General features: G+C 43.3%; 1 protein-coding gene across 5 annotated transcripts in view; it reads left to right on the plus strand.

Annotated features, from left to right (window-relative positions):
- LOC146652788 (unconventional myosin-VI) overlaps positions 1 to 21,417 on the plus strand; it is a 127,453-nt gene that overhangs the window by 67,863 nt on the left and 38,173 nt on the right. For all 5 annotated transcript variants that reach the window (XM_085382994.1, XM_085382997.1, XM_085382998.1 and 2 more), the window contains exons 21-27: positions 7,836 to 7,966; positions 8,064 to 8,141; positions 9,291 to 9,420; positions 12,644 to 12,734; positions 13,737 to 13,887; positions 16,998 to 17,206; positions 21,309 to 21,387. In XM_085382994.1, the coding sequence (XP_085239120.1) occupies positions 7,836 to 7,966; positions 8,064 to 8,141; positions 9,291 to 9,420; positions 12,644 to 12,734; positions 13,737 to 13,887; positions 16,998 to 17,206; positions 21,309 to 21,387 (869 nt within the window). The remainder of the gene's footprint in view (positions 1 to 7,835; positions 7,967 to 8,063; positions 8,142 to 9,290; positions 9,421 to 12,643; positions 12,735 to 13,736; positions 13,888 to 16,997; positions 17,207 to 21,308; positions 21,388 to 21,417) is intronic.

The following is a 21,417-nucleotide window of genomic DNA, read 5'->3' on the forward strand; positions in this document are numbered from 1 at the left end:
TTTAGTCTTTAAGCCTAATCTTAAAGGTAGAGATAGTGTCTGTCTCCTGAATCAAAACTGGAAGCTGGTTCCACAGAACAGGGGCCTGAAAACTGCAGTTCATAAATGGCAGCACATTATTACAACGGTTATGGTTTTGGACAGTTTTCTTTCTTCACCAACAAAAACCTCACAGTACAAGTGTCACATTAGCTCTCTGTTAGTAAAAGTTAATGTTCTGGCACTGTCTGTGTGCCTGAGGTTTGAGATTTTCCCATAAACTGTGCCTCAAACAGCAGTGCGTAGGTCTGACGTCCAAAGACGGCTGATTGTTTACTTATTAAAAAAAAAACAACTGTCCTTCTGTCCACAGGTGTTGATAAGAAACAAACTTCTGTGTGACTATTTTATAATCTCCCCTTCAGCGCGTTTCACACATCTGTTATCAGTACGTCCTATTTGTCCTATTTAAATGACAAAAAACATGCAGCGCCTTTACAGGTGACACCGAGACTGCAAATAAGAACAAAATGTCACGAAATCTCAGAAAAACACGGAAAAATTTAACCAGAGAGAGAGGGCGAGACAAAAAGGAGGCAGTGACTCATCGTCTTTTACAACAAACAAGGATGTTTTTCAGACGAGTCTGCGGGAAAATAACAAGGGTTTAACGGTGTGAGAGCAAGGTTTGTGAATTATTTGAAAAACGAGTTTAAAAGTTGTACAGAAGGAAAACAAAGTGAGTTTAAAAAGTGACAAAACTGCTGAAGGTGAGCTCTCTGTCTTTATCTCCACAATAAAGCTCTCACACTGTCTTGTGTTGTAAATCAAACGCACCCAAACCGCCCACTGTTGGGTCAGGATCAAGCAAAGGTGATACGCCTTTGGCCAGACTGTGATCAGGTTGTGATTAGGAGACCCTCATCTTGGAAGGATCACTGCATGATATTTGTCAGGTAACACACAGTTGCTAACCAAAATAATGTGCTAATTTTTTCCATAATTAAGGAGCTCGTCAGGTTTGTTTTGGCCCGGTGTGCTCCGAGAACACGATTTCAGGTTGAGCTTCGTTTCGGTTACACAGACCTGCAGATTTCATCAGTAATACAAGCAGGAGAGTGCATCAGGAAAACAAACCGTCTGAAATTCTTTAGAGCTGCTGTTGATCTGATCGTCCCCACAAATGCCAGCTCACCTGTGGAAAAGCCACTCGTGGATGAAGCAGGTATGAGGCCTGTTCTTCCCTCTGTGCCTTGGAGCTTTGATCTGCTCCCATACTGTACATTAAACTCCAGCTCATGATTTACAGTCAGGAAGATTTTTATAGGCTGTTTAGTAAAAAAACGCGGAGATGCTACACACTTTAACATATCTCACTGCCATCAAATTAAAAAATGATTTTCCTGAAGGTGGTTGTTTAAAAAAAAAGTGTTTTCTGTGAGTGATGCTGTTTTTTATTGCACATCTGTAAAGGAAATGGCTTCATTAATAACACGCACAACAAAACGGGAGCTTCCAAATAAAAACGAGTGCAACAAAGTGCTTGTTTATGCCAATGATCTTGTTTTCCTAATTGTTGGAGCTCATCGCTGGTAGTTCAAATTAAACTGTGATTAATTGCCCAACACCCATTTGAAGCCACACAGCAAATCAACCTCCACACTGCGAGAAGAGAAATTGCGACAGATGTGTTTCGTTAAAAGACTTATATTTTTAAAAAAGGTGTTAAAAAGGATTTGAAATGTGTTTTTGATGCAGCTTCGATTTGATAACTCACGAAAAGTGCAAATAACAGAGGATTTACTAAACACAAGAACAAAAGTTGATTTTAAATTGATTCTGTTCATTACTTTTTCTTGCCTTTTTTTGGTTTTTTCAAGTAAATGTAAATTGTAACCAGTCGGTATTTTAAGCATACCCAGATGGCCTGTATTTCCTGTGGTCCTGCTTGTGACTGTGGCCTTATTCTTAAACATTTTCTTTTTCCCTCTGTGAGATTCACCCCCATCTCTTCCCTGTCCTTGGCTTTGGAGGTAAAGAAGTGATGAGTTCAGATTTAATATCCTCAGAGATTCGGTTCATGCTCGCAGAGCTCAGATACCGCACCCCGCCGAACTCTTTATCAGTTTTATTGTGCTGAGAATCGAAGTGTTGTTGGTCTGGAGTAGACGTGAGAGACTTCGGTGTACCAGCTCGACACAGTCGACAAAGTGGGAAGCTCAGCAACAGCCGGGGCACAGAACCTCTGAAAATGAGATGTAGATTTAATCTGAGCCTGAGACGGGGCAGGGTTGTCTGACCCGAGCTGCCTTGAGCAGAAAGTACAGATAGACTTAGAGGGCTTAAGTAAATCAGTCCACGTTGAAGTTGTGATACACCTTGCGAGTTAGACGCAGGACTTGATAACCACGTGTGGTGTTACAGCTGCTGGAGGGGAGGCTCACAGATTCAGGGTTTCTTTTCTTCTACAAACAAAAGCGCAGATCAGCTTTTAATACCTTCATGCCCCCCAAAAGGGCTCCAAGGTGAAAGCCCACACTTCTGAAAATTGCCTCCATGTAGCTGTGAAGGGTGATGTTTCAATTAAAGATGATATCAAATCCCCAAACAGGAAGCCGTGCAGCAATTACAGCTGAAAGCCCGATATGAGTTGTGTTCAGCTCGGGGCCAGCACTCAACAACTTTCAGCTTTATCTGAATACACAAGAGGGAACTTCTCTTATCACGGGGCAGCAGGCGGAGGAAGTCATTCAGCAGAAGAAAGTGCTTCGCGGTCGATGGGCTGAAGGTAATGATGGGGAAGATTTGAATTTGATCCTCGGGCTCCGGACGGTGTCTTGTGCTGCTGATTGTCACTCATCACCACAGTTTTATTAATCAATGGAAACTAATGAAATAGCAGAGACGTGAGCGTAGGCTAAACACAGTAGGAATCTAGGCAGTGTCTCTGTTGCTCTCAGTTAGTGATGCACCTCCAGGGTTCAAGTTAAAATAATCCTAAAATGTCTTATTTTGAAATTATATCAGTATCAAAGCTGGATATGCTCGCTGCTGTGGGAATGTCCTCATGCATTTTTTTTCTCTTTATTTTGGAACGAAGTCATGTAAGCAAAACCATAGACTGTAAACAAAAGATGGACACATCCAATAAAGCAGTACTGAAGCCGCGGCATCAGCAGTTTGCCTCCCGCCATTTTTCCGTTGGATGCTGAGATTAATAAAATACTGACATTACACCTACAGAAACTGAAGCACAGACTTTTTGCATGGTTAGTCTGTACAATCCAGTCTGTAGAAACCAAAACTGTTTCTTTAACGGGACGGAAACGTGATATTTAATGCTGGAGAGTCTTTTTTTTTTTTTTTTGTTAACAGAGATATCTGTGGGTTTGAACAGTTGGGCATAGCCATTTCAGAAGTGCCTTAAACCTGCATGACCAGCAGGGGGCGACTCCTGTGGTTGGAGAAATATAAATATCAGTATGTACGATAGTGCAAACAGACACAAAGTGGCACAGTGGTAATTCTAACAATAATGCTGTTGGCAAACACCATAACAGGGAATAAATTATAGAGGATGCCATAGTGCTAATCCTCCCATCTGGTAAAGAACAGATGGATGGAGTATGATATCAGAGTGCTGATGTGCATGTGCAGATTTTTAAAGTGTTTTAACTGGTTGAACAGAGAGGAGTCATACAGTCTAACAGCCACAGCTGGAAAGGATCTCCTGCCGTGCTCAGTCGTGCAGCACTGAGCCTTTCACTGCTGTGGTGACCAATCGGTGACTCGCGCACGGCCTGGATCGTCCACGATGCTGAGTATCTTCAGTGACCTCCTCTTAGACATCTCCACCAGTTCCTCTTCCAGAACTGACACCAGCCTTCCCAATCATTTTCTTGGCATCAGCTGTTTTCGCCCTACTGCTCAAGCACAACTCCACATAGAAGACCACGCTCACCACCACATCGTGATAGAACATAGACCGTGTGCTCCTACAGACGTCTGTCATTCTGCACGGTCCAGTGTGCTTTCTGTGTGAACCGTAAACCGAACGGTTCTTACGCAGCTTCTGTTCATATATCTGAACTGCCTGAGCCACAGTGTTCATCATCCACCTCAAAACACTTTTCTGACGAGTTTATGGTCTCAGTTCTAGTTTGAACAAAGCATCAAGATAATTTTGTAAATTATATTATTAGAGTCAGAAAGGGGGAATAGCTAGTCTGTGCTCATTGGCTAACATCTTGTACAGCCAAAGTCCACGAACCAGAAAGCGACATCGCAGTGGCTCTGATTGTGTTTTATGTTCAGTGTGTCATAGCAAATACAAAAAAGTTCTCTGGTGCATGCTTCCGTCTTATGCAGTTTGAACGCTGTGTTGTCATTTTATTTCTTTATTTTATCTTTGAGCCATATATTCTGCGTTTGTGCCGTCCTGTGATTTAAACTGTTAACTCATTTAACGTGGCTGTGAGAGTACTTTATGCTGAGGAGGGGGTTGACGAAATCAGTGGAAAAACACTCGATGGAGGTCATGAGCTCCAAAGCAACTTAAGGACACGAACAAATACTGCAGAGAGGATGAATGAATGCCAATTAGCAGCATCTGTTTGACATGAAAGAGGCCTGAAAATGAGCCCTTTGATAGAAGCTTCCAGAGCAAAATGAGATGACTAACAATGCTTCAAAAATGGCGAATGATCTCCGTTTACAGGCGGTCTAAATAAATAGATTAATGTAATGTGTCAGAGGAAAGTTGTGGCAGCACAAGCAGCAGACAGAAAGGGTCACAAAGCTGAATATGCAGTGTCTGATAAAGGATGCTAATTGGCATGCGCAGACTGTTTGGACCAAGCTCTTTAAGCAGCCTTTAGCTGCTTTGAATTTTTTCTATTTGGAAGTTCTATTAATGGGATCAGCCGAAGCTCACTTCCATTTTTGTGCCAGTATACCTGAGAGTATTTTGATTTTTACCCATACGTCTAACAACAGATTGCACAATCCAGTGTCTAAAAAAATAACAATGCCATCTGTTTTGTTTTTCTGGGAATTATATTGTTCCTGTTTTTCCTGACAGTTGCCGTCAGGTCCGTAAGTACTTGTACAATGACAGAGCTTTTGTAGTTTTGCCTCTGTACACCACCACTGAGGATTTCAAATCAAACATTCAAGATGTTTATGACTTAAGTGCAGACTTTCTGCAGCTGTAATTCAAGGTGCTTAACAAAAGTACTGCATCATTTTTTTAGGAATTACAGAAGTTTTTATACAAAGTCCTACATTTTCTCAAAACTAACTGCTAGTCTGACATCATTTTAAGTATAAGCACGGCTTTTAATACTTTGACTGCAATAGATTTTCATCCGTGATTTCCTGAAGTCTAGAACCCGTAGACATCTTGAGATCCTCTGCAGGCCTGTTTCTGGGTCTCTGTTTTTGTTTAACACCTGCAAAGCTGCTCTGTTGGGTTCAGACTTAGGTTGCTTTTGCAGTTTATTTGGGTCATTATTCATCTGTTTTGTGAAGCTCTGTCCGATCAGAGAGTACAGCCCTGAACACTTCAGGACTGAGCAGAGCAGTCATTGATGAGCAGTCATCAATAAACTCCAGTGACCTGCTTTCCCCAGCAACCATTCATGCCCATGTTTTAACATGAGCTCATCAGCTGTTTCGTTCTTTCTTCAGACTTCTCTCTTCTCATCATTCTGGTACAGGTTTGTCTTGAATTTATAAAAAAAACAAAACACCAAAAAACATGTTGTTGTTGTTGTTGTTTTTAATTAAAAAAACAAGTTTCTTTTGTTTTGTTTTAACTACACGTGCTCTTTTAGATGTTTTCTGGTAAAGTCTAATTCTAAAAAAGTCTGCTCTTGAGTGTAACCAGTGGTTTGCACCTTGTTGTAAGCTCTTGAAAGTGATACTCCTTAGTTAGTTTTTCTCTAACCTCTTGTTTCTGAACCATGGAAATAATTCTGCGATCATGTGCTTTAGCTGTCATCTGTGATCTTTCGGGTCTTTTGTTGTTGGTGAGCTGCTCAGAGCATTCTTTTTTTTTTTTTTTTTTTTTTTTTTTTTAAGAATGCACCAGATTGTTGATTTGGTTATTTGTAAAGTTTTTCCTCTGTCTGATTGGTTTATTTTGGTTTTTCATCTTAATTATGACCTCCTTCTTTTCATTTCAGTCTATAAGTTCAACACTTTGAATGACATCCAGATCATTTTATCTGCTCAACTTATCTTGAAATAATCAGGGAACAGGCAAAATGACAAAAACTGTGTTGTTGTCCAAGAGCTTATAGAGCTGTCTGTATTACCTACTTACCCCAGTCAAACCTGAAATGAGTGTTTTCTCGTTTTACACAGGTTAGTTGGCATCAATTCATATGCCTACTTATTAGCCTATAACAGTTTTAACCCTGGAAACCTAAGTCCTCATTAACAATGAGGAACACTAAGTCCTAAAACAAAACAAAAGTTTGGTGATAAAAAAAATTTAGTTTTTAATAAGTCATCATGTTGTTTCCTCTTCAGTGTGTTCAGATTTGAGGAGTCCAATGGTGCTTGGGAGGGGTGTAGAGGAAGCTGTGATGCTGGGTTAAAACAGCGGTTTTAAGTAAGACTCTCATGTTTATAATCGGTTCTTTAGAAGAAAGAAGAGATTATTTCGACTGCCAGATGGATTCATAATGAATCCTAATGTGAGATGATCTAAATCTATTATTAGTCAAATTCAGTGAAAAGATGTCCACATTGGTCACAGATTAAATTTTATTCATAACTGATGCTTTTTTTTTAAGAGTAGGTCTCTTTTTAATATGGTCGGATCGTCAGAGGTCATCCACATTCGAGCCCTGCGACGATGCGGCTCGTCTATGAACTCGAGGATCTCCCCTCTGTCACTTCTATTTGCATCAAGCCTCGAGGTCAGCCAGGCTTCCTGGTGTCAGTTATCTAATTTGGAAGACGGTCTTGGTCCTCGCTGTGCTCCTGTGTGTGCATAAGGAAGTAAAAATATTGTGTTTTTGTATCGTTGAAACTTCCTCTGTGTTCCAGTAACTTTCTATTTCTTTTTTAGCTGCAGCTAAAAAGGGACCTGCTTAAGAGAATAATTGAGTGAAAAATAATTGAGTGACATTAATCAGTTAAGTCCATGAATGCAGAAACAAAAATGAATGCAGCAAACAACAAAAATGTATAAACAAGACTTTGGGGGAATTAGAGATCAGCTGTACATGGATACAAGTGAAGTCCAGACTTTATTGAGCCTGTATGTGATGGAGGAAATAAAAGGTTTCACTATGTCAGAAGGAAATATAAAACTCTCTGCTAGTAAACTTCAACCTGCTCCGCACCATCCACCACACAGCAAAGAGAGTGAAGAGGCTGCAATGGGATTACAGAAACTGGCTCTTCATCACTTCAGAGCTGCTGTTAGAGGTGCTAGTGTAAACAGGAAGCTCCCAGCAGGGGCTCCCCGGTTGGTTTCTATCTGCAGGCAGTCCTCAGAGCTGTTTGATGTGAAAGCAGGAGGCATAAAAACTGCAGAACTGGGCAGCTCATACTGTGGACTCATGCCTTTTCTCCTTGGTATCAAGTATTTGTGTAATTAATTTATCTTATATGTGTACAGGTGGAAACCTCGTGTCGAGTCTTTTCGTGTTCCAAAAGCAGAAACGTCTTTTCAGACGTCCACTGAGATATTTGGTTTATGATTTACTGGTTTGGAGTAAAATGCCTAAAGCTCATGAGCTAACTCTGAGGGATTGTTTTTATTGCCTTTCTTGGCTGTGCGGTTAGTGGATCTCGAACTTTTTTGTCTGGTAAAATCATATTTTCCTCTTTTTTGTCTGTAGGTATGGTCTCGGTGCTGGACCTGATGCAGGGCGGTTTCCCCTCCCGAGCTCCATTCCACGAGCTCTACAACATGTACCAGAAGTACATGCCTCCCAAGCTCACCCGCCTCGACCCGCGGCTCTTCTGCAAGGTCAGCCCTCCGCCCCTCGGGTCTGGCCCTGAGTGGTTATCATTTTAACAGAGCTATATCCCCATGTTTATCTCTGCCCTGCATATCTGTGTTGCAGGCTTTGTTCAAAGCTCTGGGGCTGAATGAAAATGACTACAAGTTCGGCCTGACCAGAGTGTTCTTCCGGCCTGGGAAGGTGAGGCTCTATTCCCTGCTCACTCTGGCTAATATAGATTTTGTTCACCTAAAGAAAGACAATAGAGCCAAAGGAAAAGCGCATTAGTTTTCTTTTGCTGCCGAGGTGAGACTAGATGAGGTTTTCTAAAGAAGTGCCAGAGCCAGCAGATGGGCTTTTTTTCTCCACCAGATGAATAATTAATCACGTTTGGGTCAGACGCGTGGCTTCCAGGAGGGACTTATGAAAGTGCACACATTTGCAGCAGAGAGCCTTGAAGCACTACATGCCGGACAAACTATAAGCCTGACAGTATAGCTGCAGGACAGGGGGATACATAAATACTTAAGTCCTCGCTGGCTGCTTTCTGAAGACGACACCACCCTCCAGTGTAGACGCAACATCACATGGTCCCCGTGAATAACTGTTTGCACCTGCGAGCAGCCACCGACAGTTGTGGCTTCCAGTTTTAGCAAATGTTAGGTGGCAGAAAAGTAAGTTTTATGTGTCAAAGCTTGAAGCACAGCCTTGGTAATCTTTGCACATCTCAGAGGCAGTGTAGCTCCTAATGTGATGGTGTGAAGCTTCAGACATCTGAAACCCGGAGGCGGGCGGGGGTTTGGCAGGGCTGCGTGTCACTGCTGTTAGAAATCAAGATTTGGAAAACAAACAATAAGGACACACAGATGTTGAGCAGATAATGCAGGAAATTCAGCAGTTTCTTTCATCGTTCAGGGGTGTTTGGAGGACACGATCACAACAAACGTCAGCTGCACAGTCGTAAAGAAGAGCTCCGAAGCCTTATAAATCCAGAGCAGTTAAGGTTAGAGAGCATTAAAGCGTGGGAGATATCCTTGACTTCTAAAACATTCATGAATGGAGTAGAGAACTCGAACTAGAATAAACGTACACCTCCGGTCTTCTGGCTGCTCTTTAGTGAGATACAAAACACACTAACAGAAAAATAAACCTGCTTTTAAGACTGAAGGACAAGGATTCAAGGCTATGATGATGATGATGTGTTATTTGTTTGGGATTATTTTCAGCGGAGTATTTGATAAAGAAGAGGCACACTGCCCATTAAAATGGCTAAAAGAACAAACGAGGTTTATCCGGGTAAAAATCAAAGACAATCACTGCTCTGATCACGTGTTTCTCGTCTCTGTCCAGTTTGCAGAATTTGACCAGATCATGAAGTCTGACCCCGACCATCTGGCCGAGCTGGTGAAGAAGGTCAACAAGTGGCTCATCCACAGCCGCTGGAAGAAGGTCCAGTGGTGCGCTCTGTCCGTCATCAAACGTACGCAACGTCTGCTCTTATATCACGATCGTGAGCTTTAACATGACGATGATCTAACAGTGTTTGAAAATGTGCGTCCATTTAAGATTCTGAAATGATAGAAAAGCATCCTCAGTATGAATAACTGGCTTTATGTTCTCTCAGTTGGTGTCTCAGTGGTCATACTGTAGCTGATGGAAATGAATAAATAGGCTCACTGAGGTTCTGTTGTAACCACCACAAAATCACATGTGATTTTTTAACTATACATAGAAGCTCCTTTGTTCACAGCAGGTTGCTTCGCTCGTATGACTTGTTGGGTTTTTACATCGGGTGCCCTCCTGATGCAACGTTCCTCCTCCCGGGATCAAACCAGGGATCTCTATCTTGCTGAGGCATAGAACGCTGCACTTGCTGAATTTCATATTAAGGTTTTGCAGGTCTTTGCATGTGAGCACTGCCCACGTGACGTTAACTTAACAGTCATGGGGATCATTTAGGATCCAGTCACACACTCCTACAGACAAGTCTGCAACCGTCGGCAACCACCTGTCGCTAGGAAGAACGGGCAGATGTAGTCTGAATGTCAATGGACTTCAAACACCCTGCAGCTGTTCTCCAAGCTGTAGTGCAGCTGGGAGTCGATAAGATTCCGCTTCAAACTTAAGGTTGTGCCTGCTGAAGCCAACATGTGGAAGTGGAAACTTCCATTAGTTGGCGAGTATTTGCAGACAGACAGGAAAAACTACAGGTAACCATGGCAACATGGTAGAAACCAAAGAAAACACCTTCTTTGCAACAGATTGCACCAGATGAGAGAGAGAAACCTCCAGGAACCACCGCCAGCCAATCAGGGGGTTGTTTTCACCTTCAGTGTGGCAGGAAACTCTTGAGCATGGCGTCACCTGACAAATTGACACAGTGATGTAACTCAGAGCTTCGTGAGTCCAGTCATGCCAAACCCCAGAACGGAGGTGGCCACCGTCACCCACTGCTTCATGAAGTCCCATTTTAAAGCTTCCTGTCTGCATTTGGGACATTGTCATCTTGTTTGCTGAGCACTCACATTGACCACCTCTGTGAGTGTATGCAGAATACTTATCTGCAGTAGAGGCACCTGTTGATCTGTCATCAGAATCCTTCAGGGGTTTTTTTTTTCTTTCATTGAGTAAAAAGAACCATTTTTGTTGCTTAAAGGCGTTTAGGAGACCTTCAGGGACAGCAGCAGCAGGTCAGGTTTGCGCAGATTTGCGTAATTCTCGTATAACTCTTGCTCATTTAGCTCGCAGTGTAGTGCAGGCAGATGTGTTTGGAGCCCCGTCACGCAAACAGGAGGTGCACGGAGCAGGGAAAACAAACCACTGGCTGTTTATGTGCAGCAGAGGCTGCTGTGATAATGTGGGCTTGAGCTGTTGGAGGAGCGGTCCGTCTGTCTGCTGGTTTTTATTACTGCAGTGTCGGTCACTGCCTCTCTGTCTGTGTCCGTCTCCATTTATCCTGCTCTTCTCCGTTTTTGGGTTTTTCTCTCTCTCCTTCTCCATATCGATCGAGCTTTATTTGCAAAAACTACCCAAGCACGTCACCCATCCCATTAAAAATGGATCCAGGAGGCGTGGGGATGTTTCAGCCGTAACTGTTAGACAATACTTTGACTCGTGGGCTGCAGGAGCGCCCGGTGTCCTCTGCTCTCTAAATGCAAAGTCATTAATTCATCATCCTGTTATTGACGGTGTAGAAGTTACATATTCTGAGGTCATAACAAGATGAAACGAATTTGGCAGCGAGCAGAGATGTTATTGATCTCTGTCTCTATTTATCTTTCACACTTCATCTCCTCGGGCCTCCCTCGTAACCCCTCCTCTCGCTCTCTCTCTTGCTTTCATTTTCTCACTTCAATTCAATCCAAACTTCCTTCATTGGGAGGACGGAGAAGCGCCGGTGCTGTCACAGACTTGGAGACGGGTGGGTCTGAATCACAAATGATGTTTCTCTGTGAAGAAATCGTGAATTTCTGCAAACAACAGAAGGTAAACTGCATCAGAGAGCAGCTCGCCTCAAATTAAACCGATCTGTAGGAATTCAGCGGAACAAGGTTTCTTATCAGGACAAAGTCTGTAAACTTTAAGTTTTCTATTATTTACTCCTGAACTATGAGACAGAAAAGAAAGCTTCCTGCTGGCTTTGACCAGACCTGTACCTCGCATAGTCTGGACCTAGCTTCTGGATCTGCGTCTCCAGGAAGATGACCCTCAGCTCTGCTGATCTGAGGCCTCGGTCTCACATTTCAGGTCTTTTGGATAAAACAAATCTGATGTTTTATACCCAAATAGATACGAAATCCATGTGTGTTTTAGGGAAGGCTTACCTTGTGGTGCGTGCCAGGTCCTGTCTGCTTTCATAACACCAAGACGGGGACGGCAAAAGGTCTATAGTGAAACTTTACTACAATAGATTCAGTTCAGTGTTATTTATATAGCCCTAAATTACAGCAAGGTGCTTTATAGTGTCAGGTCAAGACAATAATACAGAGAAAGCCTCAAGAATCAGTCCCTATGAGCAAGCACTTGGTGACAGTGGCAAAGAAAAACTTCCTTTTGACAGGAAGAAACCTCAAACAGACCCGGGCTCAGGGTTGTTTTGCCAAAGACAATTAGCTATCCTAGTAAGGAGTAAACCAGCAGTCTGAGTGCTCTCTCCAGGTGAGCGGTGCTATGAGCTCTTTGAGATGGAGCCTGATTATTTAAGACCTTTATGGCCAGCAGGGGGCGACGACTCTGGCTGGCAGAAATAAGTCGAGTTGTTTCGCATTCTGTAGTTTAATGTCCCGCTGAATAAAACAGGAAGTTAATTTATTTAATTATCGTCGAACTTATACTCTTGTAGTGTAGAGGTTTGCACATTTTTCTAACAGGAGGAAACACAAATCACTTCAGAGTTTCATCGTCCGGTGCAGAAATCTGCCAGATCAAACATGAGGAGATACCTGCTGTGAGACTTCTTGGGAATAAAAGCACAAAGCCCATAAATCACAGTGGTGTGAAGTCGTGACTAATAGGTCGTTAGCCAATGAGGTAATGACTGGATAAACCAACCGCACTTTGGGATTCTGAATGATCCCTGGTTTCCTACAGGATGCTGAAGTCGGGTTGTTTTGGTCTCGTGGTGCAGACTGTGACCTCGCTGCTTTCAGCTCTGAGGTTAAAGTTCCCATCTCGTTCTGCTTCTTTTCTTCTGTTTGTCACAGTGAAGAACAAGATCCTGTATCGAACCAGCGCCTGCATCCAGATGCAGAAGACGGTCCGGATGTGGCTCTGCATGAAGAAACACAAACCACGGTGGGTTTCCTTCTTTCTTTCCTTTGTTCCTCACTCCTCCTTTTCTTTCCTTATCTTTGTCCTTCTCTCTCCTCCCATTTTCATCCATTTATTCTTCTTAATTCCTCAGCTCCTCTCTCTCCTGCTCACGAAGTTTACCCCCCTTTCTCTTTTCTTCTTCATCTCTACCTCTTCATTATTTTCTTCATCTCCCTCTTCCTCTTTATGCTCACACAACCCTCATGCTCACCTGTTGCTACTCATGCTTTCTCTTCGCTATCGGCCTCTTTCACGTCCACGGTGTCGCGTTTCCCTCGGAGACGGCTGCTCTGTGATGCTTCAGCTCTGCTTATTACCACCAATCTCTCGCCGATAAACAACCTGCCGCTCCACGCTGCGTCCCTCGCTGCAGGATGTGCTGGAGAGTGTGATTACAGAGGCCGGGTGGGGGTGCGCTGATGACCGGCGGGAAGAGTTTGGGCACAAATTCAGATTGAGCGAAGCAACATGACAAGGTGACAAGCATGAAATAAGCATCGTCAAAGTGGAGGTGGCACAAAGTCCAAGTCTGGCACGTCATAAATATGGTTTCGGTCATCGCGTGAAGCCCAGGCATCCAAGTCCTGAACAAGACTTTACACACCTGCATCCATGAATCATGCTGCACACACCTGATTAAAATATCGAGTAAAGTGGTGACACGTGATTTTCAACCAAACTCCTCTCTTGAGTAAAAAGATGCAGTTTAAGTGTGATTAAAATGAAGAGCTGATCAGATGCAGGCGAGTGTGAGCGTTAAACAGCGCGTCATCAGAGAAACTAATCAAGTGTTGAAGCCCAAACTGTGATTGAGATTATTCTGCGAGTAATTAGCGAGCTCTGCAGTAGAGCTGACGGTGCTTCGCTGACTGCCAGGTGACGAGATTACCAGCGTTTAACGGCTGCCCGCTGTTAACGAGCCCCCCGGCGGTGCTCTCTCCCTCTGATGCTTTTTATTACTGAGGCCTTGTGTTTGTGTGGCAGGATCGACGGGTTAGTCAAGGTGCGTAACCTGAAGAAGAGGATGGACCGCTTCAACGAGGTGGTGGGCGGGCTCAAGGAGGGCAAGCAGGAGATGAGCAAACAGGTCCGGGAGCTGGACGCCGCCATCGACACCCTGATAGTCAAAATCAAGGTGGGTGTGGTGCATAGTTTGACTGGCACTGAAAAAGTGCCATGTTTATGAGAAATGAGATGTATACAACATTTATGAGAAAAAAAGTTTGCAAATTTGGAACAAAAATTATGGAAATTTACAAAAAATTTACAAAAAAAGATATTTTTTCTTAGATAAATGCTTGCAGATTTGTTTTAAAAAGAGTCTTTGATTGAATGATTGAATGTGATTTGAGGAATTTTATCTGGTTATCTCGTTGATTCACAGGCACTCAGCCTCTAAAGCGACCCTCTCACTGTCATAATGGTATTTCCTGTTAAACTGGATTAAACGGTGTGCTTTGTCTGACTGTAACGTCACCTCCTCTTCTAAGATAATCTTACCCGTGGATGTCATAAATCCTGAACGTGCCGCAGTGGATTTTTTTTTTTTTAATTTCCATAATTTAGCACACCGTAGCTTCCCTGTCACTTTTCTTCCTGGAGGGAAGTGGTGCAGGCGTGAGGCTGACAGGTGTTCACCGCGGTATGTGTCGAGATAAGAGGGACAAACGCCGGTGGAGGAAGTCTGACTGAAAGGCTGTAGGAATTCAGCGGAAAGTGGTGCGGTGACAGCCAATGTTCCCTCTAATTTTTCATGTGTCTGAGTGAACACACAAGCTCCCTAAGCGGTGAGCAACAGCAGACGTGTGCACTGTGGTCACGCCGGCATCGAATCCATCCAAAGTTACATGGTTTATTAAAATAATCAAATTACAGCATTTACATTTATGTTAAACTACTTTTAATTAAGTGCTTTAGCCCACTTACAATGAAAATTAAAAACAATCTTGTTCATGACCTGTTTAGTATGTTAACACTATTGGAAGTAAAAATAACTTGAACTCCAATTTTGAAAACAAAATTTTCTTCTTTTTTTTTTTTTTAAGTAAAGCTCTGACTTGTATTGTAAGTATGAGTCTGTGGTCTGGGAGAGAGTCCTGTAACTCTGTCTGCAAAATACAGTAAATAATGACCAATGTTGGGCAATTAATTATGTAGTTCTTCAAAAAGGGGTTAGGGTTTGCAAACAACAACGTTTCTTGCAGCTGTTTACCTAAAAATGCAGCCAAGGCATTTTTAAACAAACATTTCAAACTATTTACGGAACAATCAGGTGTTCTGCATCAAATTTGATGCCACACAAATCATTTGTGCCACTCCACAAAATAATTTCTGTCCACTATGAGATAAAGGAGAACAACAGCCTGATACCTGCAGGCCTGACATCAGGAGATGTATCACTCCTGTAACATTCAGCAGTCGCCTCATTGTTCTGACACACACAACAAAACTATTGACTACACTACACACTAACTACACAAGATTTGCGGTAAACGTTGCTAATCTCTCACATCCCAAAACACCGTCACTCCTGAAACTCCCCCCATTCCCAAACAACTAAGTGCGATGTTGCCATATATTTTTATGATTGGTCGACATGGTACATTTTTCGACCAATAGGAAAGGGTGGGGGTTTTCAGTTTTGTTTTTGCTCGCAGGTGGTTTTCCTTATAAAACGCTGTTTTTACCGTTTCTTCCCGCAGTAAATATAAACAACGATAGTATTCAGGAAGAAAACCAAACATTGCATATAATTTTATCATAACTCTGGTTTTACGTGGCCTATCAACACAATTTCAAAAATGGTATAAAGTCCACACTTTTTCCATCAATTGTTCCGTCTGTCCTGCTCACATCTCCAATGGTTGTACACGTTGTCATTAACGTGCCAGCCACGCCGCTTTGCCAGCTAAAACACTGGTGTCGGCACATCAGGACGCTGTCATAGCCTGCCAACGATGTTGATTAGCTGCGTATATACGAATGTGAATCACATCATTGGCTGGACTATGGGATAAGGTGGCATCGTTCTAATCCCATACGCGCAGAATTGTTAAAGTTTTAATTTTTATTTCAATTCAGGTTAGATTTTTTTTGTGCGCAACGCAGATGTTCTGTGCTCAGAGACCAGCAGTGCGCAATTCCGCACGCGCACAGCTTAGAGGGAACATTGTTAACAGCAGATGCACATAAATATTCATCATCCTGAGACTCCAACGCGTTTCTCTCCTCTGGTTTACACGACCGCCCCGCCCCGTGTTTGTCTGTCAAATGTCAGATCGTGCCCCGATGACACCTGAACACGCCGTGACGGTGAAATGTGAGAATACCGACGCTTCCGAGGGAGTTTTTGTAGCCCTGGCAGAGACTTAAAGGCAGGCTTCTTCACTCTGTGATCACAGATATCAGATGTGGCCTACACGACCACCGGCTCAGCACAGAAACATAAACGTGTGTGACACGCTGCAGCTTAGCCACAACTCAATAACAGCATTTAGGATATTTATAATGAGCTGGATGAGCTGGGGTAAAATTCAACAGAAATAAAGTTCAGGAGTTTAATGTCGTATGTTTACACGAAGAAATAGACATTTACAGCAAGAAGATGGCAAAGTTACAACAAAAATTAAATAAAAGTGGCAAATTGAGTGAAAAATCTGGATATTTATGAGAAAATACTGGAAAATTAAATAGGAAAAATGTTTGTCATTCAAGTGAGTGATAAAATAATAATAAGCATTAAGTCCAAAGATCAGGAAAAGAAATGTATAAACAGACTCCAGTTTAGTATTTAGCAGGACTGACACCAGGACATCTGTGGAGTTTGGTTTGCTTTCCTGGGCTGCTCATTATTAGCTATCAAAGACTCCATTAAGAATATAGGTTTTAATTATTCATGCTGTTGTAGCTCCAGGACGCAGGGCCAGGGGTCTAAGCCCACTTACTCAGCAGGTCCTGGTCTGCCCAGGCCTCCTTCCAGCTGGATATGCATGAAACGTCCAGGAGGCATCAACCGAGCTCCTCGCCCTGTCTCTAAGGCTCCCTTCAGAGGAAGCTCGGTCACTATCCACTATCCACTATCGGGGTGGATCATAACCGCATTTCACATGCGTGATGCAGTGAAACAGATCAGCCTGCACAGATTCTCCATCCAGTGCTTTGAATCCGCACGGTCCAGATATCGGGATCGGTGCTTCCTTTTGTGAGACCTGACTGTAAGTGCAACCTTGTTTTTGTGCCTTGTAGACCACCATAATGGGCCGCATCGACATCGACCACGAGTACAAGGGCCTGGTGACCCGGTCAGAGAAGCTGCTGACCGAGATGCAGAAGAAGAAGAAGGAGGAGGAGGAGCGCGAGCGGCTGCGACGCATCCAGGAGGAGATGGATAGAGAGCGGAAGCGAAGGGAGGAGGAGGAGCAGCGCCGCAAGCAGGAGGAGGAGGATAGACGGCTGTAAGTGGGACGGGGGGGTTTAAAGTTGGAGTACTCGAATGTTTCTGGCCTCTTCACTGAAATACTTTTGTTTCGTTGTCGCAGCCAAAACGTGGAGAGGCACTCGTAGAAGTGACAAACACACTCAGACGGCTCGGCACAGATTTACAGCAGCGTTTACCACAGCAGTGTGTGTGTGTGTGTGTGTGTGTGTGTGTGTGTGTGTGTGTGTGTGTGTGTGTGTGTGAATTCCTGTCCATAAATACAGCAGGTCATTGAAAGGATTTAAGAGATGATGCCTTCAGGATGAAGATTTTGTTGGAAGTTTTTACTGTTACTGGGCTGCGTTGCCATGTAACCTTTAACACCTGAGGATTTAAAAATGGCAAAAGCTAAATTTACATGTTTATATCGATTGGCTTCATGTTGGTTTCAGGTTTCAGGAGCCTTTTGTGTCCAGCTGGAGTTTTAGTTTCCTGCTGTTTCCGAGTCTCTGTTTTAGCTCAGTTTTTGTTCTCCACCACCTTCTGTGAACGATGTAAGGTTTCTTAGCTTCACTTTAACACCACAGCTCTGCAGAATTAGTCTCAGGTTTGTGAGAGCCTGTCTTATAAAACACGCCAACTCCTCCTACACCATCAAACAACACTGGCACACAGGTGCATCTCAGGCCCCTGTATCCGATGCTATCATGTCATCAGATTGCTTAGCAACCACCAAGCAATGTGCTAAAGTGACCCACTTGTAGAGTTTATGCATCTCCTGAAAACCATGGTTTCACAAACAAACACACAGGTTATTAATGCTGCCTAGCAACCACCTAACAACCCACTAAAACACAGACCAACATTTCAAAGCGCAGCACTGACAGCCCCTCTGTGAGGTCATCAATAACTGCTTAAAAAAAGTGTTTTTTGCATCATTTGACAATAAGTGGGAAAGTCCACACAGGAAGTAAGATTCGGTCTTCCTGTGTGTGATGCGCCTAGTGGGTGGGGCTTTAGAAGATCTGCTTAGATTCAGCAACATCTCTTGTCGACAAGAGAAAGAAAATAGTTCCTTCATTTAATGTTTTTCAACAGAGGATTTCTGGGTCATGTTTTATTCTCAGTCTTCACAGCTTACCACAGTGTGTGTGGTGTTGCACGCCATCTTCACACACACACACACACACACACACACACACACACACACACACACACACACACACACACTCTCTCACTAAACAGCTGGAAATTACATCTAGCTCCTTATTTATAAGGAAGTCACTCTTTTTTTCTTGGTAAGCTTTCAATCAGCTCAGCAGCACTGTCTTTATATGTACCTCTAAAAGCTAAAAGCTCATTTAATGTCACAGAAGCACAAAATGTGAATAAGCATGTTTTCAGACTCTTTTATTCTGACGTGTGTCCTGCACAAGCATCACTGTGCAAACACAGAGATGTCTAGCGTAAGTTGCTCTGTGCCGGAGTTTCCCAGATTCACTGTGGTTACGAACATCAGTCACATGTCACGGTGGTTTCCATGCCGACCTCGGCTCATGCACCAGTCTCTTTCATCCGCAATATAAAAGCACACCACACACACAAGCACATCTTAGCTTAAAGCACAGAGCATAAAATTGAAATTAAGAAACAAAATCTGTATAAATATATAAGTATGTCCGTGCAGCGTCTCAGTGATCCAGGTCGAAGGCAGATGGACTTCTTTTAGCTTTCTGAAGATGTTTCACCCCTCAGCTGAGAGCCTTCTTCAGCTCTGAAAGCTCCAGTTTTCTTTCAGCTGAAGCACTTTGGACCAGATCACGGGGCGAGGGCCGGCTGCTTCCATTATACTGAAGTGAAGGCAGACACGTCTACCTCTGAAATCTCCAAAACTTGAACCAAAAGGAAAAGGGCATAAATTTGGAGTGAACTCTTTCAAAGTTCTGCTGTATTTGCATGGTCTGTAAAGATAAAATACAAAAAACAAACTTCATATTATACAGTTATCTTTAAACATCAGCCGGGCTTTAACACCTCCACCTGAATATCACACGTCCTTTAGAAAAGAAACTACAAGCTCTGTTTTATCTGCTTAACGTGCGCAAATACCAGCCGTCCTCCTTAAAAAGTTCATTCAAAGTTCAACAGCCCAGCTTCAGCACTAAACCTGCCTTTGGGGGCTCTGGCTGTGCAGGTAACCTCAGACTGCTGTCCAATCAGAGCTGTTACAACCCTCCTCAGAGCGTCGTATTTGTAAGGCTGAGAAAACCATCCAGGAGTGACGACGCGCCGCCTCCCGCGCTCCGTTTTCACTCTTTATCCTTTTCCTCGGGTCTTTTTTGATGTTTAAGAGACTGCTGAGGATTTGAATCCATCACACACCCGCAATCGCTTACACAGAAAATTTCATTTCCCGCCTAGATTGTGGCATTCGTATTCCTCACACGGGTTTGTCCTCCACATTGCTGCTTGCAGCGGGATGGAAGGTCTTTTAGGAGGACTGATGGGGGCCATTGTGTTCGTCACAAACCACTAGCTGCTAATATAAGACATTAGAGACGACAGCCTGAATTTTATGGCCCTCTTCCCTTCACTTTATTCTCCTCCTCTGGCGAGTTATGAACCCCCAGGATTCACCTGAAGGTCGCAGACTGAAGGTCATGAGAGCAGATCTCGTGCAGCCTTAATCCTTGTAGTATCTGTAAGAACACACTAAAGCCTGCCAGGTAATGAGAAACCAGAAACTTCTGTCTTGACGACGACTTGGAGCCCCGTGTTCTGTCATCTTTTTCCACACAAAGATGACGTTTCTATTTACGGCGGCCCGCAGCGTGTGCAGCAGCACAATAACCTTCAGGTCCTGCATGACTGGCGAGGACAAGCTGGAGGTAGTAAAGAGGCCAAAAGTCAGAGCTTTGGTGGTCTGATAGTTTTCCAGTGAGCGCACAACAGAAATAAAACGGCTGAGAGACGACAGGAGGAATCCATCAATCAGCAGATTTCTGAATATTCTTCATTCCACCTTCGTAAATGAGGTTTTTAAAATATATGCTTGACTGTGTGTCTTGTTTAAGTAATTATAAAGTCTTACACTGGGATTCTTTGTCTTTTAATGAGAGAGGAGAGTAGAGAGGTTTGCAGTTGCCTAAAGGCCACCTCAGCTAGGTGAGATCTCACAGGAAGTCATTTCCAGCTCCGTGTTTTTTAATGACTCTGCTGGAGTAGCTTTGCATGATTCACAGCTTAGAATAATCCTCCTTTAATTTTTACTGAAAATTATATGAAACGAGCCATTCTTGCTCCTCGGTTTGTCAAGAAAACTTTCTTCTGATTAGCTGCCCCTCATAAAGAAGGAGGTGGGTGGGGCTTCTGTATCTGGCTCTCAGGATTTATGTGCACTTATCATCGAAACCTTGTTTAATAAAAATGTGTGACAGGAAACGAAGAGAAGCCAACAGGTCTGTTTTTCCACTTTAAATCAGATTTTTGTACAGAGCAACTTTTTGACGTGTAACCGAGTTTAAATGAAAGTAGGGTTTGAAATGATGCACCTTTCTTTGCTGTGCTAACTTAAACTTCTGATAACAAGTGGTTGGTGGAGACCAAATATGGGGCTAAAAGCACATTAGCTACAAAGCCACATGTTTTTACAGATCAGTAACCTGCAACAAGCGTTTCAAAAAGCCTTTTAAAGGAAAATATTAATTCTGTTAGAAAATCATGCCTCTGGTAAAAGGTTTCAGCTGTTAATAATGGTCTTTACTGGGCCGAGTCGACGCTGCTGAAAATGTGTTGGTTGTGTTCGCGTTCATCCCCCTCCAAGCTGTTTTTACTCCTGTTACTAAAGCGTCAGAATGAAAGCTAGGAAAGCAGGTCTGGTTCTTCTGGAGACAAACAGAACAAGAGGCAGTTGGTGTCACACCGCAAATATTTCAGTGATTACATTCAGATCTGAGTATTTATGAGTGATTCATCATCGTCTGAGAGCGCTCAACATAACGGTGAACACACAGAGAAGCGCTGCACTTTCAGTCCCCCTCTGTCTCCTTTTCTCTGATGTTTTACTCTTCTTCCAAATGTGTTTTGCCTTCTTTCCGCTTTTCTGTCCTCATCTCTGCTTTTGTGTTTCGTCTCTGCAGGAAAGCAGAGATGGAGCTGAAGAGGAAGCAGGAAGAGGAGGAAAGGAAGAGGAGGGAGGAGGAGGAGAGGCGGATTCAGGTGGGTGTGTGTCGCTGCAGGCGGCCCGCA

The sequence above is a fragment of the Rhamphochromis longiceps genome, linkage group LG15 (assembly GCF_057381845.1).
Source record: "Rhamphochromis longiceps isolate RC_006_pf linkage group LG15, R_longiceps_female_GT1.1, whole genome shotgun sequence".
Taxonomy (NCBI): Eukaryota; Metazoa; Chordata; class Actinopteri; order Cichliformes; family Cichlidae; genus Rhamphochromis; species Rhamphochromis longiceps.